We start from the raw sequence: 14,633 nt of genomic DNA, 5'->3' as shown, positions 1-14,633 counted from the left end.
CATTTTGGATGAAATCCTGAATTGTTATAATTAGTGAGACCTCATGCTACGTGATAGAAACATATGATCAAATTAGTACATTTCTTGCCCTAACTTTTTTCTTTCTTTTTTTTTCTTGTTTTTTTTATTCAAAAAACTCAGTAATCCATTCATGCGAAGATGAGGGATTCCAGCAAACCCCATGGTGGAAGTCTCCAAGGATATATTTGTCGTTTTGTATCGCCTAAATTGCTCCACCAAATCAATACCAGACACTGAAATGGTGATATGAAAGGAGCCGGCCTGGCAGTGTTGGGAAATATAACACACCACCCACTTTAGCAACCGACGAGAAAATAGCATGGTTCTGCCTCCAAAATTAAGACCATGTACATACTATAAATGCAAACGTTAACGTCTCCAGAAAAAAACAAAAAGGTAAATCTCATAGCAAAAGTGAGTCCTCGTTAGATTAATCCAGTGGAGGGAAAGGACGGTAGGGAGGGAGAGCACTTGCCGTTCTTCCTCTAGTTGTCTTTCCTAAAACCCTGCCTGAAACCTCCCATAATTAAAGCAAACACAGTGGGCACGCACAGAGTGAGGGAGAGAAGGCGTGATTTCATTACAAGGGACCCTCAACATAACTCTTGCCGACCCTCATAGCGAACAACCGATCTTTTGGCTATAAACACACTCTGGCTTAGGCTAAGGTAAGTTATTAGTCCACTTTGGAAGCTATTGATGGTTAAAGTGGATTGAAATTAGCAGCCGTAGTAATTCACCTTTAAAGTGCAAATGAGAAAACATAAAAAATAATCAAACAATGTGTTACATGAATTTAAATACAATCGCATGCAACAAATTTCTCGATATTTTTTGTACTGTTTACTTTCTTCTAATTTGGCAGGTTGTATCCACGTTAAAGTGATATGACATGCCGCTTTCACCAGAACAAAACAAAAAAAAACAAGTGTTCTTCCTTCTTTTTATTATAATGGCATTATAAAGGAAATATCTAGTAATAGCGGATAATAATGGTGTCTTCTTCCTAAGTCACTCTTTATTTTAATAAAGAACAATTTTTTTAGTGCAGTATAATCTTTTGTTGCAGGAAGATTTAGTTAAAAAATGAGATCTCATTGAGAGAAAAGCATAAACGAAATAACATCAATTATATAGTTTTAATAACAGCAATGGCAGAAGACATGGAGTGACAAGCATAAATGGCTATTATATAGTTTTAATATTGAAAATATACAAAAGCATCTAAGCCAAAACCACTCCAGTTCATATTTAGCAGCTGAATTCCTTGGTTCCTACTTATATAATTATGAAGCCGAAAGCAGAGACGAACTTGACGGCTTAATCATTGCAAGCAGTTGAATTTATGGGCCGAACAATCGGATACTTGGCTGTTCAATTGATGGCCTGTTCAATATGACAACAACTTGCAACAACTTAAGGACCATATTAGTTATATTTAAAAGGGTCTCTCCATTACGTGATATATTTCATTAATGGGAATTTGAAAAGCATTTCATATGTTACCATCAGTCGTTTATAAAAGCTGCTATGTAATGAAATCAATTGGTCGATTTGGTGTGGCTCAAGGCCCCGTTTGATGGTAGTTTGGTGCAGTTCATGGCCTCGTTCAGGGCTCAATCTAGGGTGGCGAGGTCGTTTGGCTCACTTCTTAGTGCACTCGGGCGTGGTCAGCTTGGCTTCGGGGTTGGATTGAAGGTAGTACTGAAGTTGCATGGTTTCATGCACGTATGAGCAGCCAAAGTTAATTCAGGCCTTTTGAAAGACCCAACCCATGACTTCTCAATAACATATACCATAGAAATGGTCCTTGGGAGCATTACCTCCCCTAACGAACTTGACGATGGCTGTTTAGAAGCATTAATTGATGACTGTGATCTTATCGATAAAAATAAATTAAAATGGCGTTACGATTCTTCTAGACGAAACAATAGCACAGATGTAACGCAGAGTTACGTTTCTCTAAGTTGGTACTCATTTTGCTCATCATTTTAAGCGCTCCATGTCCCAGACGGTGGAGAATTCATTTCTTCAATAATAATAATAATAATAACAATAATAAATAAACAAAAGCCATATCAGGTCCAATTGGGTGAAAGGGGCAAACGGGAATGTTGAACCTATCACCACTTATAATAAATGAACACCTTTCATGCCTATATCAATCAATTAGTATACTCCATTAGTCCCAATCCATGATAATATCAACTTATAGTTAGCATTTAAACACTCAGAATCTTAATTCTCATGCTTGCATCATGAAGCGTTTTCCTTGCAAGCAGGATAACATTAGTATTTTTTATTAAAAAATAGTACCTGAAAGCTTTTATATACAACAGGCCGTGGTCACTTTCATTTTTAAATTCTGAAGCATACAAAAAAAAAAAAAAATTCTGCAGGTCATACATAACATTAATCACCGAAGAACATTTTTTCGGATTCTATTCATTATCTGCTAGTCTTAGTTATTGACCTAAAAAATTATAATTTTATAACTGGCATTGTGCATGAGTTTGGTGCAGAATATAAATTTTTTACATATGCGAGATAAGCAATTTTTTTATTACTAATAAAAAGTTGGTAAAACCACGTGACTTCAGACGTGCTTTCGGTAGGTGATATATAAAAGCAAAAGCAGGAAAAATAATGTATCATCCATATACATGAAATCACGATAAGTGCTTTTTTTTTAATTATTAGAAAAGGTTGGTAATACCACGTGACTTAAGAAGCACTTTCTCGTGGATAATATAAAAGCAGAAACAGAAAAACTTTTGAATCATCTCGATCAAATCACTGGTCACCTTAAGGGATTGATGTGGAAGTTGGTCATGGTTTGTCTCATAAATGAAACCCAACTGACATCAAATTTCCAGCTCCGGCATATTTAGCAATGATTTGATGGATGATTAGTAGGAATACTATAATTTAAAACTTCCTTGTCTAATTAAAACACATCGCCGTGTGGCTTGTTATCAATTTTTTTTTAAGATATATATTTTAATTTTAAAGTTGTGCAAATTATTGACCAGCAGTTCTATTTCTCTATTCTCAGGAGTTTATTAAAAATTTTTATGTTGCCACCAAGATGGTAGCACAATTGGAACGAAGTTTTGCTTTTACCAACACGGTCCAAGTTTGAAATGTGCGAGCGTCAATTAAATGTTGGAGACTGAACGTCCTCCGCCTGAATATGTTCGGTGGAAGCGCTATCTGGTTGAACTGGCACTGAGGTGGTACTGGAGTGACGTACTCACACGTGGGATGACCCATAGGTCAGAGAGGCTATATGCAAAATTTTTACCTGCATCGAACATTTTCTTGTGAAAGGGGGCCCAGTAGGGGCTGCTACGCGAATAAGATTTCCTCTCTCCCCTTCTATTTTTCACCAAAAGAAAAGATTTTCTTGTTTTATTTTTATTTATTATGTTCTCTGACCTGGCCAATTTACTTTGTCTTGAGATAATTTGGATGTTCTAGTTCCAATACTGTTATAAAAATATTAAAATTTTATTTTATTTTTTTATTTGGATGTACTTGATATTGTTTGAACAACCATGTTGATGTGCTGCTTAATTTGCCATCCAGTAACAAAGTAATTACAAGTTCAAAATTAATTATAATATAATTTTGAATGATAGAAATCTTGAAGAAGAATATTTCATCTATCTCAAAATCTTTTGAAAATTGTTTTATTTGCGCTCTTTTGAAGCATTAAGAATAAAAAGTTTTGGCTCTCCACCTTGCTCTCGTGTTCTAAATCAAAAAAATCTCAATTTACATATGTTCCTTTTTTTTTATTCTTTCTTCCATATTATTTGTATTTTTAAAAAATAAATTGCATTATTCTATTTAAATTTGAATTCTTTTTTAAAATAAAATTTTAAATTTCTTTTTAATTAAGATAATTAGATTAAGAAGAGAACTTTTTTAAGATGTGAGAAGTAGCTCCATAAAGAAGACTTTTTTTTTGAAACCAAAAAACAATTTTAGTTTTATTATCTAAGGCATATATGTTACATCAATCAACAGCATAAAGTGATTAGGTGAGGTAGGACCACCAGATGCAAATAAATATGTATTCTTTCCTTTCATTTTCTTCATGAAAATGAGCTTGTGGCTAATTATCTAACTTTTCAATCAACAACAATTAAACATCAAAGGGCAGTCAAAACAACTGGGCGCAGATGTCAATTATCCCTTCTCTTCATAAAAGAGGAAAGCATATGGATATCATCATCTAGATATGGTTGTCATCTTCACTCATCCACCATGATTGATACTTGGATTGTGAACTCTTCAGCCCTATAAACAGCATACATACATTAACAAGGAATACAAATCACACGCCACCAAGAATTTTAGGGACCTTCCTGAAAACATAAACTACCTTACACTCGCACAGCTCCTAAAGTTCGAGGTCAAGCTACGTATAAAACATGCAAACCAGCCATCCTGATAGATATTATTTGGGATCACTATACCGTTTGCATGGACCAGTCCCCGTAGTATCTAATACGTATATTTTCCTTGTGGCTTTTCTCTTTTCGTTTCTTTTTAACTTCTGGGAGTGAACTCCTCGAGGTGAAGAGCTGTATCCCACGTGTTTGAGCTGATTCGACTACCATGGTCCGATCAGATGGAGGTGCATGTGATTTGCGGGACAACCACCCCCATTGATGCACCTCGTTAATAAATGTTCTCTAATCTTTCCTCCCTCTGTTTTTTTTGGCAGATATGTCGACCTTTATTTGATACTTGCCTACTTCCACACCAGATTAATTTTGTGAAGTTTGTATCAATGGCCGGCCGGGTAAAGTCGACAGTAAGGACTAAGGAGTATGAAAGCCTTCAAAGTTGGATCGCTCGAGTCAGTGAGCTCACTCCTATATAAGGAGAGGAGGCAGTGTGCATGTCGTCACATATCTTGAGCGACTTAAAACTGGGAGGAGTGCAGATAAGAGAGGAGAGGAGAAAGAATGGAGAGAAGAAGCCTTGTGTTAGGGGCTCGTTTCATGGCATTGTGTCTCTTGGTTGCCCAAGCATTAGGAGATACCCAGAACAAGACGGCTCCGAGGGTTCCGGCAGTCATCGTGTTCGGAGACTCGATCGTGGATCCGGGCAATAACAACGTTCTGCCAACCCTCGTCAGGTGCAACTTCCCTCCCTACGGACAGGATTTCGTCCGTCACCAGCCCACCGGAAGGTTCTCCAATGGAAGAATCCCTTCGGACTTGATAGGTATGTATAAAGAGAGCATATGCCGTAAACCCACTTTCAGCTTCTACTTAGCTTCCCTAGTTCTCATTATCTTTTTCTTTTTCTTAATCCTGAACAGAGTCTTCGTAGAACTTGATTAAATAAACGGATTCAAGGTTTAGTGGAATGTGTACTTCAGTACATTCCTCTAGCTCAAAAAGCACAAAATCTTAAGAAGAATAAGTCCTGTCGCTCTCGCTCTCTCTCACGCATTGAGGCCATAGTTGAGATATTGATGGCAATATAAGGAGGATTTAAAATATTACATAGAGATATCCTGACAGCAATATGTGGAAGGTTAAATCACCAGTGGGGCATGGTTCATTTGTAGTGAAAGCAACAGCAGCGAAACTATATTCATCTGAAGATGATAATGTGGATTGCTTTGTAGTAACATATATGAAAAAGTACTGCTACCAATCACCAACTTCCACATCTACTACTAAACTGAGCAGTGATCCCCTTGGAAGGTGATCTATATATAGCTTTTTCCTATATAAAGATGACATAAAAAAAGTATGAAAGCCCTTAAGCCTTCGCTCACGAAGGACCCACCCTTATTACGTCCAAGATCAATTATTAGAGAATGCACCATCCATGGCTCTGCTGCCATTAAGTAGAGAGGTGTGACTATTAAGATAGGCTCCAGTTCATATATGAAAGGTCGTAACTACAATTCCTTCTATTTTATAGTTATAACCTTTTATCTTTTTCCTAACAAGCACTGTATATTTTGAAACAAATTTAATTACATATGTAATATCAAAAATTTATATTATTTCATCTAAAACAAAATTATATATGTTACATTAAGCCATAGAAAATTTTAGTTTAAGACAAAGGTAGGGTTCCCTTCCACATTCTATGCAAACTTACCCAATCGAGTATTACTTTCATTTTGTAATGCTACAAAGTTCCATCATTTGAACTATGATCTGATGCACGAATAAAAAATCTTATTAAAAAACTATACTCCTCACTACCTTAGGGATAAGATTTCCAAAGGAGATGGAGATTGATGAATCACAAGGCTCCTTCAACTTTTTGTGCATTGTCATAGCATTTTATTGATTGATTCATGCTGAGCATTTCACTTATCATCTAATTAACCACCATCTGGGTTTCTAGCCTCCAAGTTGGGTGTGAAGGAATTGGTGCCCCCATATTTTGGCTATGACCTTAAACCCGAAGACATCCTAACTGGGGTGAGCTTTGCTTCTGGCGCAACTGGATACGACCCTCTCACCCCAACCCTTTTGGTATTTGCTGCACCAAACATCTATTTCTCCTCTTCTTCTTTTTTCTCATGCGTCTGAAATGGAGAGTAAGGCACGCCCTGCTGCTTGCTGTTTCAGAACGTTCTATCAATGACGGAGGAGCTCAAGCTATTTAAGAAGTATAAAGAGAGGCTAAAGGCCATAGCCGGGGAAGAAAAAGCCACAAGCATTGTGGCCAAGAGTCTATATGTTGTGTGCAGTGGAACCGATGATATTGCCAATACTTACTTCACAACTCCATTTAGGAGGCTACAATACGACATTCCTTCCTATGTGAACTTGATGATACGTGGGGCTTCTAGTTTCCTCGAGGTGAATTCAATTCAAAGACTTGCTTTTAAATTGAGCCTTGTCTTCTTTGGAAAATATTTAGAATGTTCTTCTCTCCCTTTTTTTTACAACTTTGTGATCCTGCTATTTATAATTTAGTTATGAAAAATTTTCTTATTTTTTCCTCTATGTAGTACACTCTTTCACCTCATTTTGAACTCCCTATTTAATCATTAATTCTTTTGTTAATAAAATCTGATGACTAATGGAGGCTCTGCCTTCTTAGCCTCCATTTTCATCAAAATTATGGAAACGGAGAGGCATGGGTGGCTATTTAGCTCTTTACGTGGAGCATTACTTTCTTGCTATTTCATATTGACCCATTTTATGTTTACAATTGACATTTATCGGTTTACTTGTTGAGGTGAAAGAAGACACGTAAATTATTTTATGCATTTAGGATAGATGTATGGGAGCCAAGAATATCCTTGTTAGTATTAACACATTAGCGAACTATATTTATTTAATAATAATAATAAAAACTTATGAAGGATTCATACGGGTGCGTGTTTAGTTCTACATTAACTACACAATGGATGGATCTTGGGTCATATATAGGATCAAAAAAACTTTAACAATAAAATCTGACTAACTTTTTTAAATGAGATTTTGGACTATGACAATTGTTATCGGAGCAGATCAGACCTATAGCTCATATGAACTAAGAAACATTGCAGCACAAACCCAGTCAGACTAATCATAGATTTATCGTAGTATCTGTAATTAGATTTAATTAGATTTTAATTTTTAGCCTGATAATAATATCAAGACTTAAATAAAGAAAATATATGAGGATCCATGCAGATGTATGTTTAGTTCTAAGTCAACGTGAGGATATGGCTTATCCGAGCTGAACCAGGTCGAAAGAAATTTTTAAAAGCTCGGAAATAATCAAAAATCTCAGCCATCGATGACCTAATAGAAACCCAACAAAGTCTGTTACGGGCATTGAAAATGGGTCGTGCCCACAGCTGACATAGGATATTAATGCAGTCGTAGCCACTTTAATCGACTTGAAACGTTTATTAAAAGGAGGCAAATAAATTCGAGGCCACAGGAGACAAAACCATAAAACTGGCTCAATAATAGGTACTCTCCAGCTACTTTTAGACCTTAAGATCTTATTTCATATTGATGGATGGTAGGAAATGGCAATATTGTGATAGATTTTGGCAGCCAATCATAATTATGACCATTTTCTAAATCATCTGAGATCAACTTTGTGCATTCTTATTTGTCTGAGTATTTTTACGTGCTATATTTTTGGCAGCCAACTATCATGAAAAATTGGGCTTCGCTTGTCTTATAAGATTAGAGTCTTACAAGATGGCAGAGCTCTAGATTGATTTCAACTTATAATTTGCTCTCTACACCAAAGGGTATATTTTAGCTTCTTTTAAAGCACAAAATATTTTCTTCCTACCAATCTTTGTTAATTACACAAAAGCATGAGACATGGTATTGTCTGCTATAATATCAATCAATTTTGTGAATCATTGAATAGAAAATATGCTTAAAGTTTTCTCACCTTTTCAGGAATTACTCCAAATGGGAGCCCGGAAGATTGCATTTGTGGGTCTTCCCCCCATAGGATGCGTACCATCACAAAGAACTCTTGGAGGAGGAATCGAGAGAAATTGCGAACCAATGCGTAACCAAGCAGCACAGTTGTTCAATTCTAAGATACAGAAGGAGGCCGACAGACTTAGTAGAGAACATAAGGGCGTACAAATTGTCTACATCGACATCTACTCCATGTTAATCGATCTTATTTTCCATCCCTCAAAATTCGGTAATTCAACCTTTACTACAGTTCATGTATCTTAAACTCAATCCCAAACAAAATCAATGACAAAAAACAGGCATCGAAACATAGGCCTAGGCCGCACTTGGCCACATTTAGCCAGCCTTTTTTTAAAAAAAAACCTAATTTTCTGTTTGCTTATTTGATTATAAATTCACAAATTTGAAAATTTCTATCGAAAAGTTTCATCTTTTCCTACGGTTTTGCTTGCAATAAAGCATAAATACAACTATTTGCTTTAGTAAAACAAAAAAAAGGCAAGCTAATTTTGACTGTAAATAAAGATAATGATTACAATATTATGCAAAACAAAACAAAGCAACAGATAATGGAAACATAAGATAGGCAAAACCTAAAACCGCGTGTTCTTGCCCCGAGCCGAGGCCTAATCTGTAGAAAGATAGGGCTAGCCTAACCTGTTGACACCCCATGTCCCTCGCATTTTTTTTTACCTTCTTCTCAAGTTAATTTGAAAACAATGACATGTATATGATAATTAAAGAGTGCAACTTCTCTAAGGGGAAAGATCAAATAATATGGGCATTTAAGCACCTAAAATATGTTCCACCATTAGCAATATAACCAATATCATCACCATCATTAGGCTAAGCACTGACATTATAATCAGCTTGCATTAGTTGCAAAAACAAAAGTATCATTAGCTCTAGCATTATAATCGTTAACATCATCATCATCATCATCATCAGTCTTCAATCCGATCGAGATTTTATGTACTTATTATGTACTCATCTAATTGCAGGATTTGAGATATCAGATAGGGGATGTTGCGGTACCGGAGAAATAGAGGTTACAGTCCTGTGTAATAGGGTGACGGCTTCCGTCTGTCCAAATGTTACGGCGTACGTTTTCTGGGACAGTTACCACCCAACTGAGAGAGCCTACAAGATCATGATTGACAAAATTTTCAAAGACAACATACAACTCCTGATGTGAGGATATAATTTTCTTGTCTTCAGGGTCTCGCCAATGTTATTCACTTTATCTACAAGCTTTATTAAGTACCTAGAGTGTATTCTTCGAGTAATTTATTTCGATGTTGCGTGGCAGAGTGTTCAAGCAATCTTAGTTATGTAAAACTCTATTTGATTTAGTGCTACTCCCCTAATTATAAACCCCATTTTCTTGGAAGTTACCATCAGTCTTCTAGTACATCAACAAATCTCTTTTTTAGTGTTGGGATTCTTTGTGACATCTCAAGGATCGTAGGTCATATATTTGTGAATTGCCTGATTGTTTCCAGTAGGCAGGAAATATAGTCATCTGAGTGCAGAAAAGCTAAGCTCCTTGGGTTTACGAAGCTGGACCATTCCTGCCCTGGACTAGAAATGTGCAACCACCAAGTTTGGACCTAGGCCTCATCAGCCTTAACATGTAGTCCAAAAGTGGGCTCAAGTATCAGTTTGGTATGATTTGTCAACAAAAGAGGGTTGCAATGGCATTCAATTAAGTGAAGAAGTTAATTATTTATTGTAGACATATAATTTTCCTGCATACATGAGCCCCTTGGTACCAATTAAATCCAAGACTACTTCCAAGAGGAGGACCTTCTAAACTGTTGCCTTGAGGGACACAATTATAGCAAAACCGGTGGCACCAATTTGAAAAATTATACTCTACACCATGCCAATCACCTCATCTCATTTTCCTATAGACCTCATCCATCCATCATGTATCGTAACATCTTATAACCCACAAGAACAAGACAAAGTGATTGGCACAATACGCATGGTGTAAGATATAATTTCTTCATGATAAAGCCACATTTGTACCAAGGATCATCTTTATATTGCTGGGCAACCCATTCATCCAAGCGACAAATGACTGGGGAATAGGGATGGCTTCTTCCTCATCGAGAAGTAGCAGCTTACCTTCCTTGGTATAGAGGCCAAGCTTGGTATGACTGAACCTGTATCTTTTGACGCGAACTAAAGAGAGGAATTTGCCCAACTGAAGAATTCTGCTTGGGGCTGCAACCTGCAAGCTGTTCATGAACTGCTCGGCTTAGGGTTAGCAGCACACCCGATGCCTTGATTAGAGTGAATATAAGATGCGTGTAGTGCTCTAGTTAGCACTAGTAAGGCTATAATAGGGCTTTGCTAACAAGTTTATGCTTTATATTGTGCTAGATTTGGATCTAACACAGCAACTAGTTTGAAAAAAGAGGAAAAGAAAAAAAGTGGGATTCATGAAAAGGATGTGCCCAGATAAATTGCACTGAAGGTAGTAAATATATCTAGTACCCAACAAAAGCACGATATGGTGAGCCGATCACATAATAGAGCTAGTAAGGCCGTCGGGGTGGCAACGCTTGACCTATTCAACCCATTGTAGATCAGATCAAATTATCTATTTAATATCATGTATTTAATATCATGATCGGGTTCAAATTTGAATTTTTGACCTGCTTAATAAAAATATCGAGTTTGGTTGATATATTATTGATTTATCAGATCCGATCCATATCTTGTCCGACCCAACCCAACTCAACCCGATTGTCACCCTTAATAAGACAGTGTCGGATGACTTAGGGTCGTCAACTCAGGAAGGCCTAAGAAGCCTAACAGTTACATGAATAAGTCAAACCTCAGCTTATGTTACTAGCTCGTCTTGTACCTTTGCAACATGGACAAGGTCCATTCCCTCCAAGAGAAAGAAGAGTGGGGTGCGTGGGCAAGGAGAAAAAACATGCACAAGATACACAAGACTGGTCTTTAGAGTGCTCATCCGAGATGAAACAGCTGTTACTTCCTAGTGTCCACGAAGGCTAAACAAGTTTCATCAACTGTATCTTTTAAGAAAAGTAATACCAAAAAAAAAAAAAAAAACTAAAAATCTCATGCCTTTTTGTCATTCTCCAAGGAAATGACATAAAAAGCATTACAATTGATAAGCCAAACAAGCTATTCTAGTGCTGGGAGCAGGAGGGATCGAAAGAGAATGCATGGCCCCATACAACCAAGCTGCAAGGACACTCTACTGTGAGCTACAAATGGAGATACAAAAGCTAAATCCTACACTACCAGGATCAAGGATAGTCTGCATCGATATGTATACGCCTCTGCTTGATATGATTTTGCACCCTTTTGCTTATGGTAATATGCTAAATAGAACTTCAAGCATCATCGGAGCTGCGACATAGAACTTATCAAAATCATCTTTGATGCGAATGTACATGTTCCCTTTCCATTTCTGACCTTGATATGTTCCCTTGATAGGATTTGAGTAGGTCAAGAAGGGGGGTGCTGTGGCACAGGAATCTTCGAGGTTACAATAGCTTGCAATAGCCATACTTCTCCCCCATGCGAAGATGTTTCGAAGCATTTATTTCAGGACCCATATCATCCCACAGAGAGGGCTTATAACATTTTGATGAGACAAATTATGCAACATTTATAGCTCATTGCTAAACTAGAAGAGCAAATTAAAGCACCATTTCTGTGTCCTACTCATTCTTCGCTCGTTCTTAATAATAATATGAGTTCTGTCATCAGATTATTTATCTATGTTGATCCAAATCATCTTGTTTTTAAAATGTAACCAGTGCATAAAGCACTAGATGCTAGCATCATCAGTTTATATTCATGCAACTGAGTATAGGTAAGGGTATCATACTTACATACGACGACATATAAACATGCATATCGTGTATATCATAAAAATTCTCTAAAGCTTGCAGGCACATCTAGAATGCCTTGTATATGAAGGTTCGCATGAGCATTTTGAGGAGAAAAAAGAAAATGAATTAGCCTCAAAAAACATAAAATCAAGTGGCTGCTTGATCTCAGATTTTTGGGTGAACATTATCCAGGGTAAAAGAGAATAACATTTATAACTGAGGTGGAAAATGTGATTTACTGGTTTTGTGGGTATACTAATCTTATTATTTCAGCGATTCGGTAATTATACTAAAACTTATTTTTTTTTCAAAGATGCACCTAATGATATAACTAGTTCAATCCAACTACTAAAGAAGATAATGACTTCACACTATCAGATTTAGTGGAGAAACAAAGATTTAAAATTAGTGATAGAATATATAATGATGAAGGCTAGGAAAGAACGAAATCCTACAGGAAGTCCGGCACTCCGAATTCACACCAACTCCAGCAGTCTAAGCTTTGTGATTTCATCAAATTGTAGAGGCAGCAGAACAGAAACAGAATTTCATACTCTCTTCTTTCTGCTTTCTGCTCTTCCAGAGCAGGGGGCTTTCCTGGAGGGGCGGAACATATCTGATAATGTGCTTATTGCCCAGGAGTTTATGTTTGATCTCGGTAGGGCCCCGATGAGGGGAAGTTTGATGGGGATTAAGCTTGATATGGAGCGGGCATATGACAGGATGAGATGGGATTTCCTGCAGCAGTCCTTGCAGGGGTTTGGTTTTCATGAGAGGTGGATTAGATGGGTTATGGGCTGCATTCGGACCCCTTCCTTTGCCATTCTGGTGAATGGCACGCCGTCCCGGTTCTTTGTGTCATCTGGAGGGTTGCGCCAGGGATGCCCCCTATCCCCGCTATTGTTTATTATTTGTGCAGATGCCCTGTCTAGATCCCTACGCCAGGCTGTGGACACTCAGGAGCTGGAGGCTTATAGACCGGCGATTGGGGCCCCTGCGATATCTCACTTACTCTTCGCCGATGATTGTTTGCTTCTTGCCAGGTCGACGCGTCAGACAGCCCGGGTTATAGGTCAGATTCTTCAGGCCTACTGTGCAGCATCAGGTCAGAGGGTCAATTTGACCAAGTCAGCCATCATCTTCAGCCCAAAGACTAGACTGGCTATGAAGCATTTGGTAGTGGAGATTTTGGGGGTCGGTGAGCAGGTAGGCACGATGACGTATTTGGGTATCCCATTGTCCGACCGGCGGCTGCGGAGCGGGGATTGTCTGCCTTGTGAGCTTGGTATCAGACGCAGATTAGAGGGGTGGCGGATGCATACTCTGTCTATGGTAGGGAGGATCACCGTGGTGCGTTCGGTTCTTTCATCAGTCCCTATCTATCTGCTTACCAATGCCATTGTTCCGGTGAGATTCCTGCGATCCCTGGAGCGGTTGTTCAGGGACTTCATATGGGGGAGGAGCAATGGTCGAGGTGGTGTTCACTTGATGGCATGGGAGGTGGTGTGCCAGCCTACTAGTTGTGGTGGTTTGGGGGTTCAAGCCTTGGCAGTGAGGCGTGAGGTTCTACTAGCCAGACATGCGGCTAGATTTGTGCTTGAGCCCGAGTGTCTATGGTCCTCGCTGTTGAGGGCTAAGTATGGCGCCTTGGTACCGGGCGTGCGTGTGGGTCGCCGTCATTCCCCGGTGTGGAGGGAGATGTGTGCCAGAGCTACGGTGGTGCTTCCGGAGATCGGATGGGCTATTGGCGACGGTCAGTCTATCGATGTGATGGAGGACAGGTGGGTGACTGAGGTACCGCTTTGCAGTATGCCGACCATGGTGGACTCGGCGAGATTAGCAGGGTGGAGAGTCAGTGACTTACTGGATGCTGAGGGAGGGCGATGGAGAGAGGAGTTGGTTCGGGAGGTTTTTGGAGAGCAGTTGGCAGAGTTGGTTCTAGCCCGAGCGACCCCTAGGGGTGGAGGCGGATAGGTTGGTATGGATACCGACGGGACGATCACGGGTGCGAGCTAGGGATCTTCATGCAGTGTTCAGGAGGGAGCCAGCCCGACAGTTTGAGGGGCGGTGGATATGAAGGATGCGGGTTCACCCGCGTGTGGCACTCTTCATATGGAAGGGGCGCGGGGCTGCCTTCCGACTAGGAGTGTGTTAGCGCGGCGTGGTATGAGGATCCCTCAGTTTTGTGAGGATTGTGCAGATATCGAGGAGACTATGGAGCATGTTTTGTTGCAGTGCCCTAGGGCCCGAGACATATGGAGGAGTTCACCGATACTGCTACCGGCCTCGGTGGTGTTGGTGCAGG

General features: G+C 38.9%; 1 protein-coding gene across 1 annotated transcript; it reads left to right on the top strand.

Moving 5' to 3' along the window:
- The first annotated feature begins 4,936 nt into the window (after positions 1-4,936).
- Positions 4,937-9,850, top strand: LOC103719596 (GDSL esterase/lipase EXL3-like). Its single transcript, XM_008808917.3, has 5 exons — positions 4,937-5,262; positions 6,409-6,539; positions 6,636-6,869; positions 8,424-8,679; positions 9,452-9,850. Exons 1-5 carry the CDS (start codon positions 5,001-5,003, stop codon positions 9,643-9,645), a joined length of 1,077 nt encoding a protein of 358 aa, XP_008807139.2. The 5' UTR covers positions 4,937-5,000; the 3' UTR covers positions 9,646-9,850.
- The last annotated feature ends 4,783 nt before the right edge of the window (positions 9,851-14,633 follow it).

This window comes from Phoenix dactylifera, chromosome 2 (genome assembly GCF_009389715.1).
Source record: "Phoenix dactylifera cultivar Barhee BC4 chromosome 2, palm_55x_up_171113_PBpolish2nd_filt_p, whole genome shotgun sequence".
Lineage (NCBI taxonomy): Eukaryota > Viridiplantae > Streptophyta > Magnoliopsida > Arecales > Arecaceae > Phoenix > Phoenix dactylifera.
Note: the sequence above shows the minus strand (reverse complement) of the source record. Positions and strands in the feature narration are given on the sequence as shown.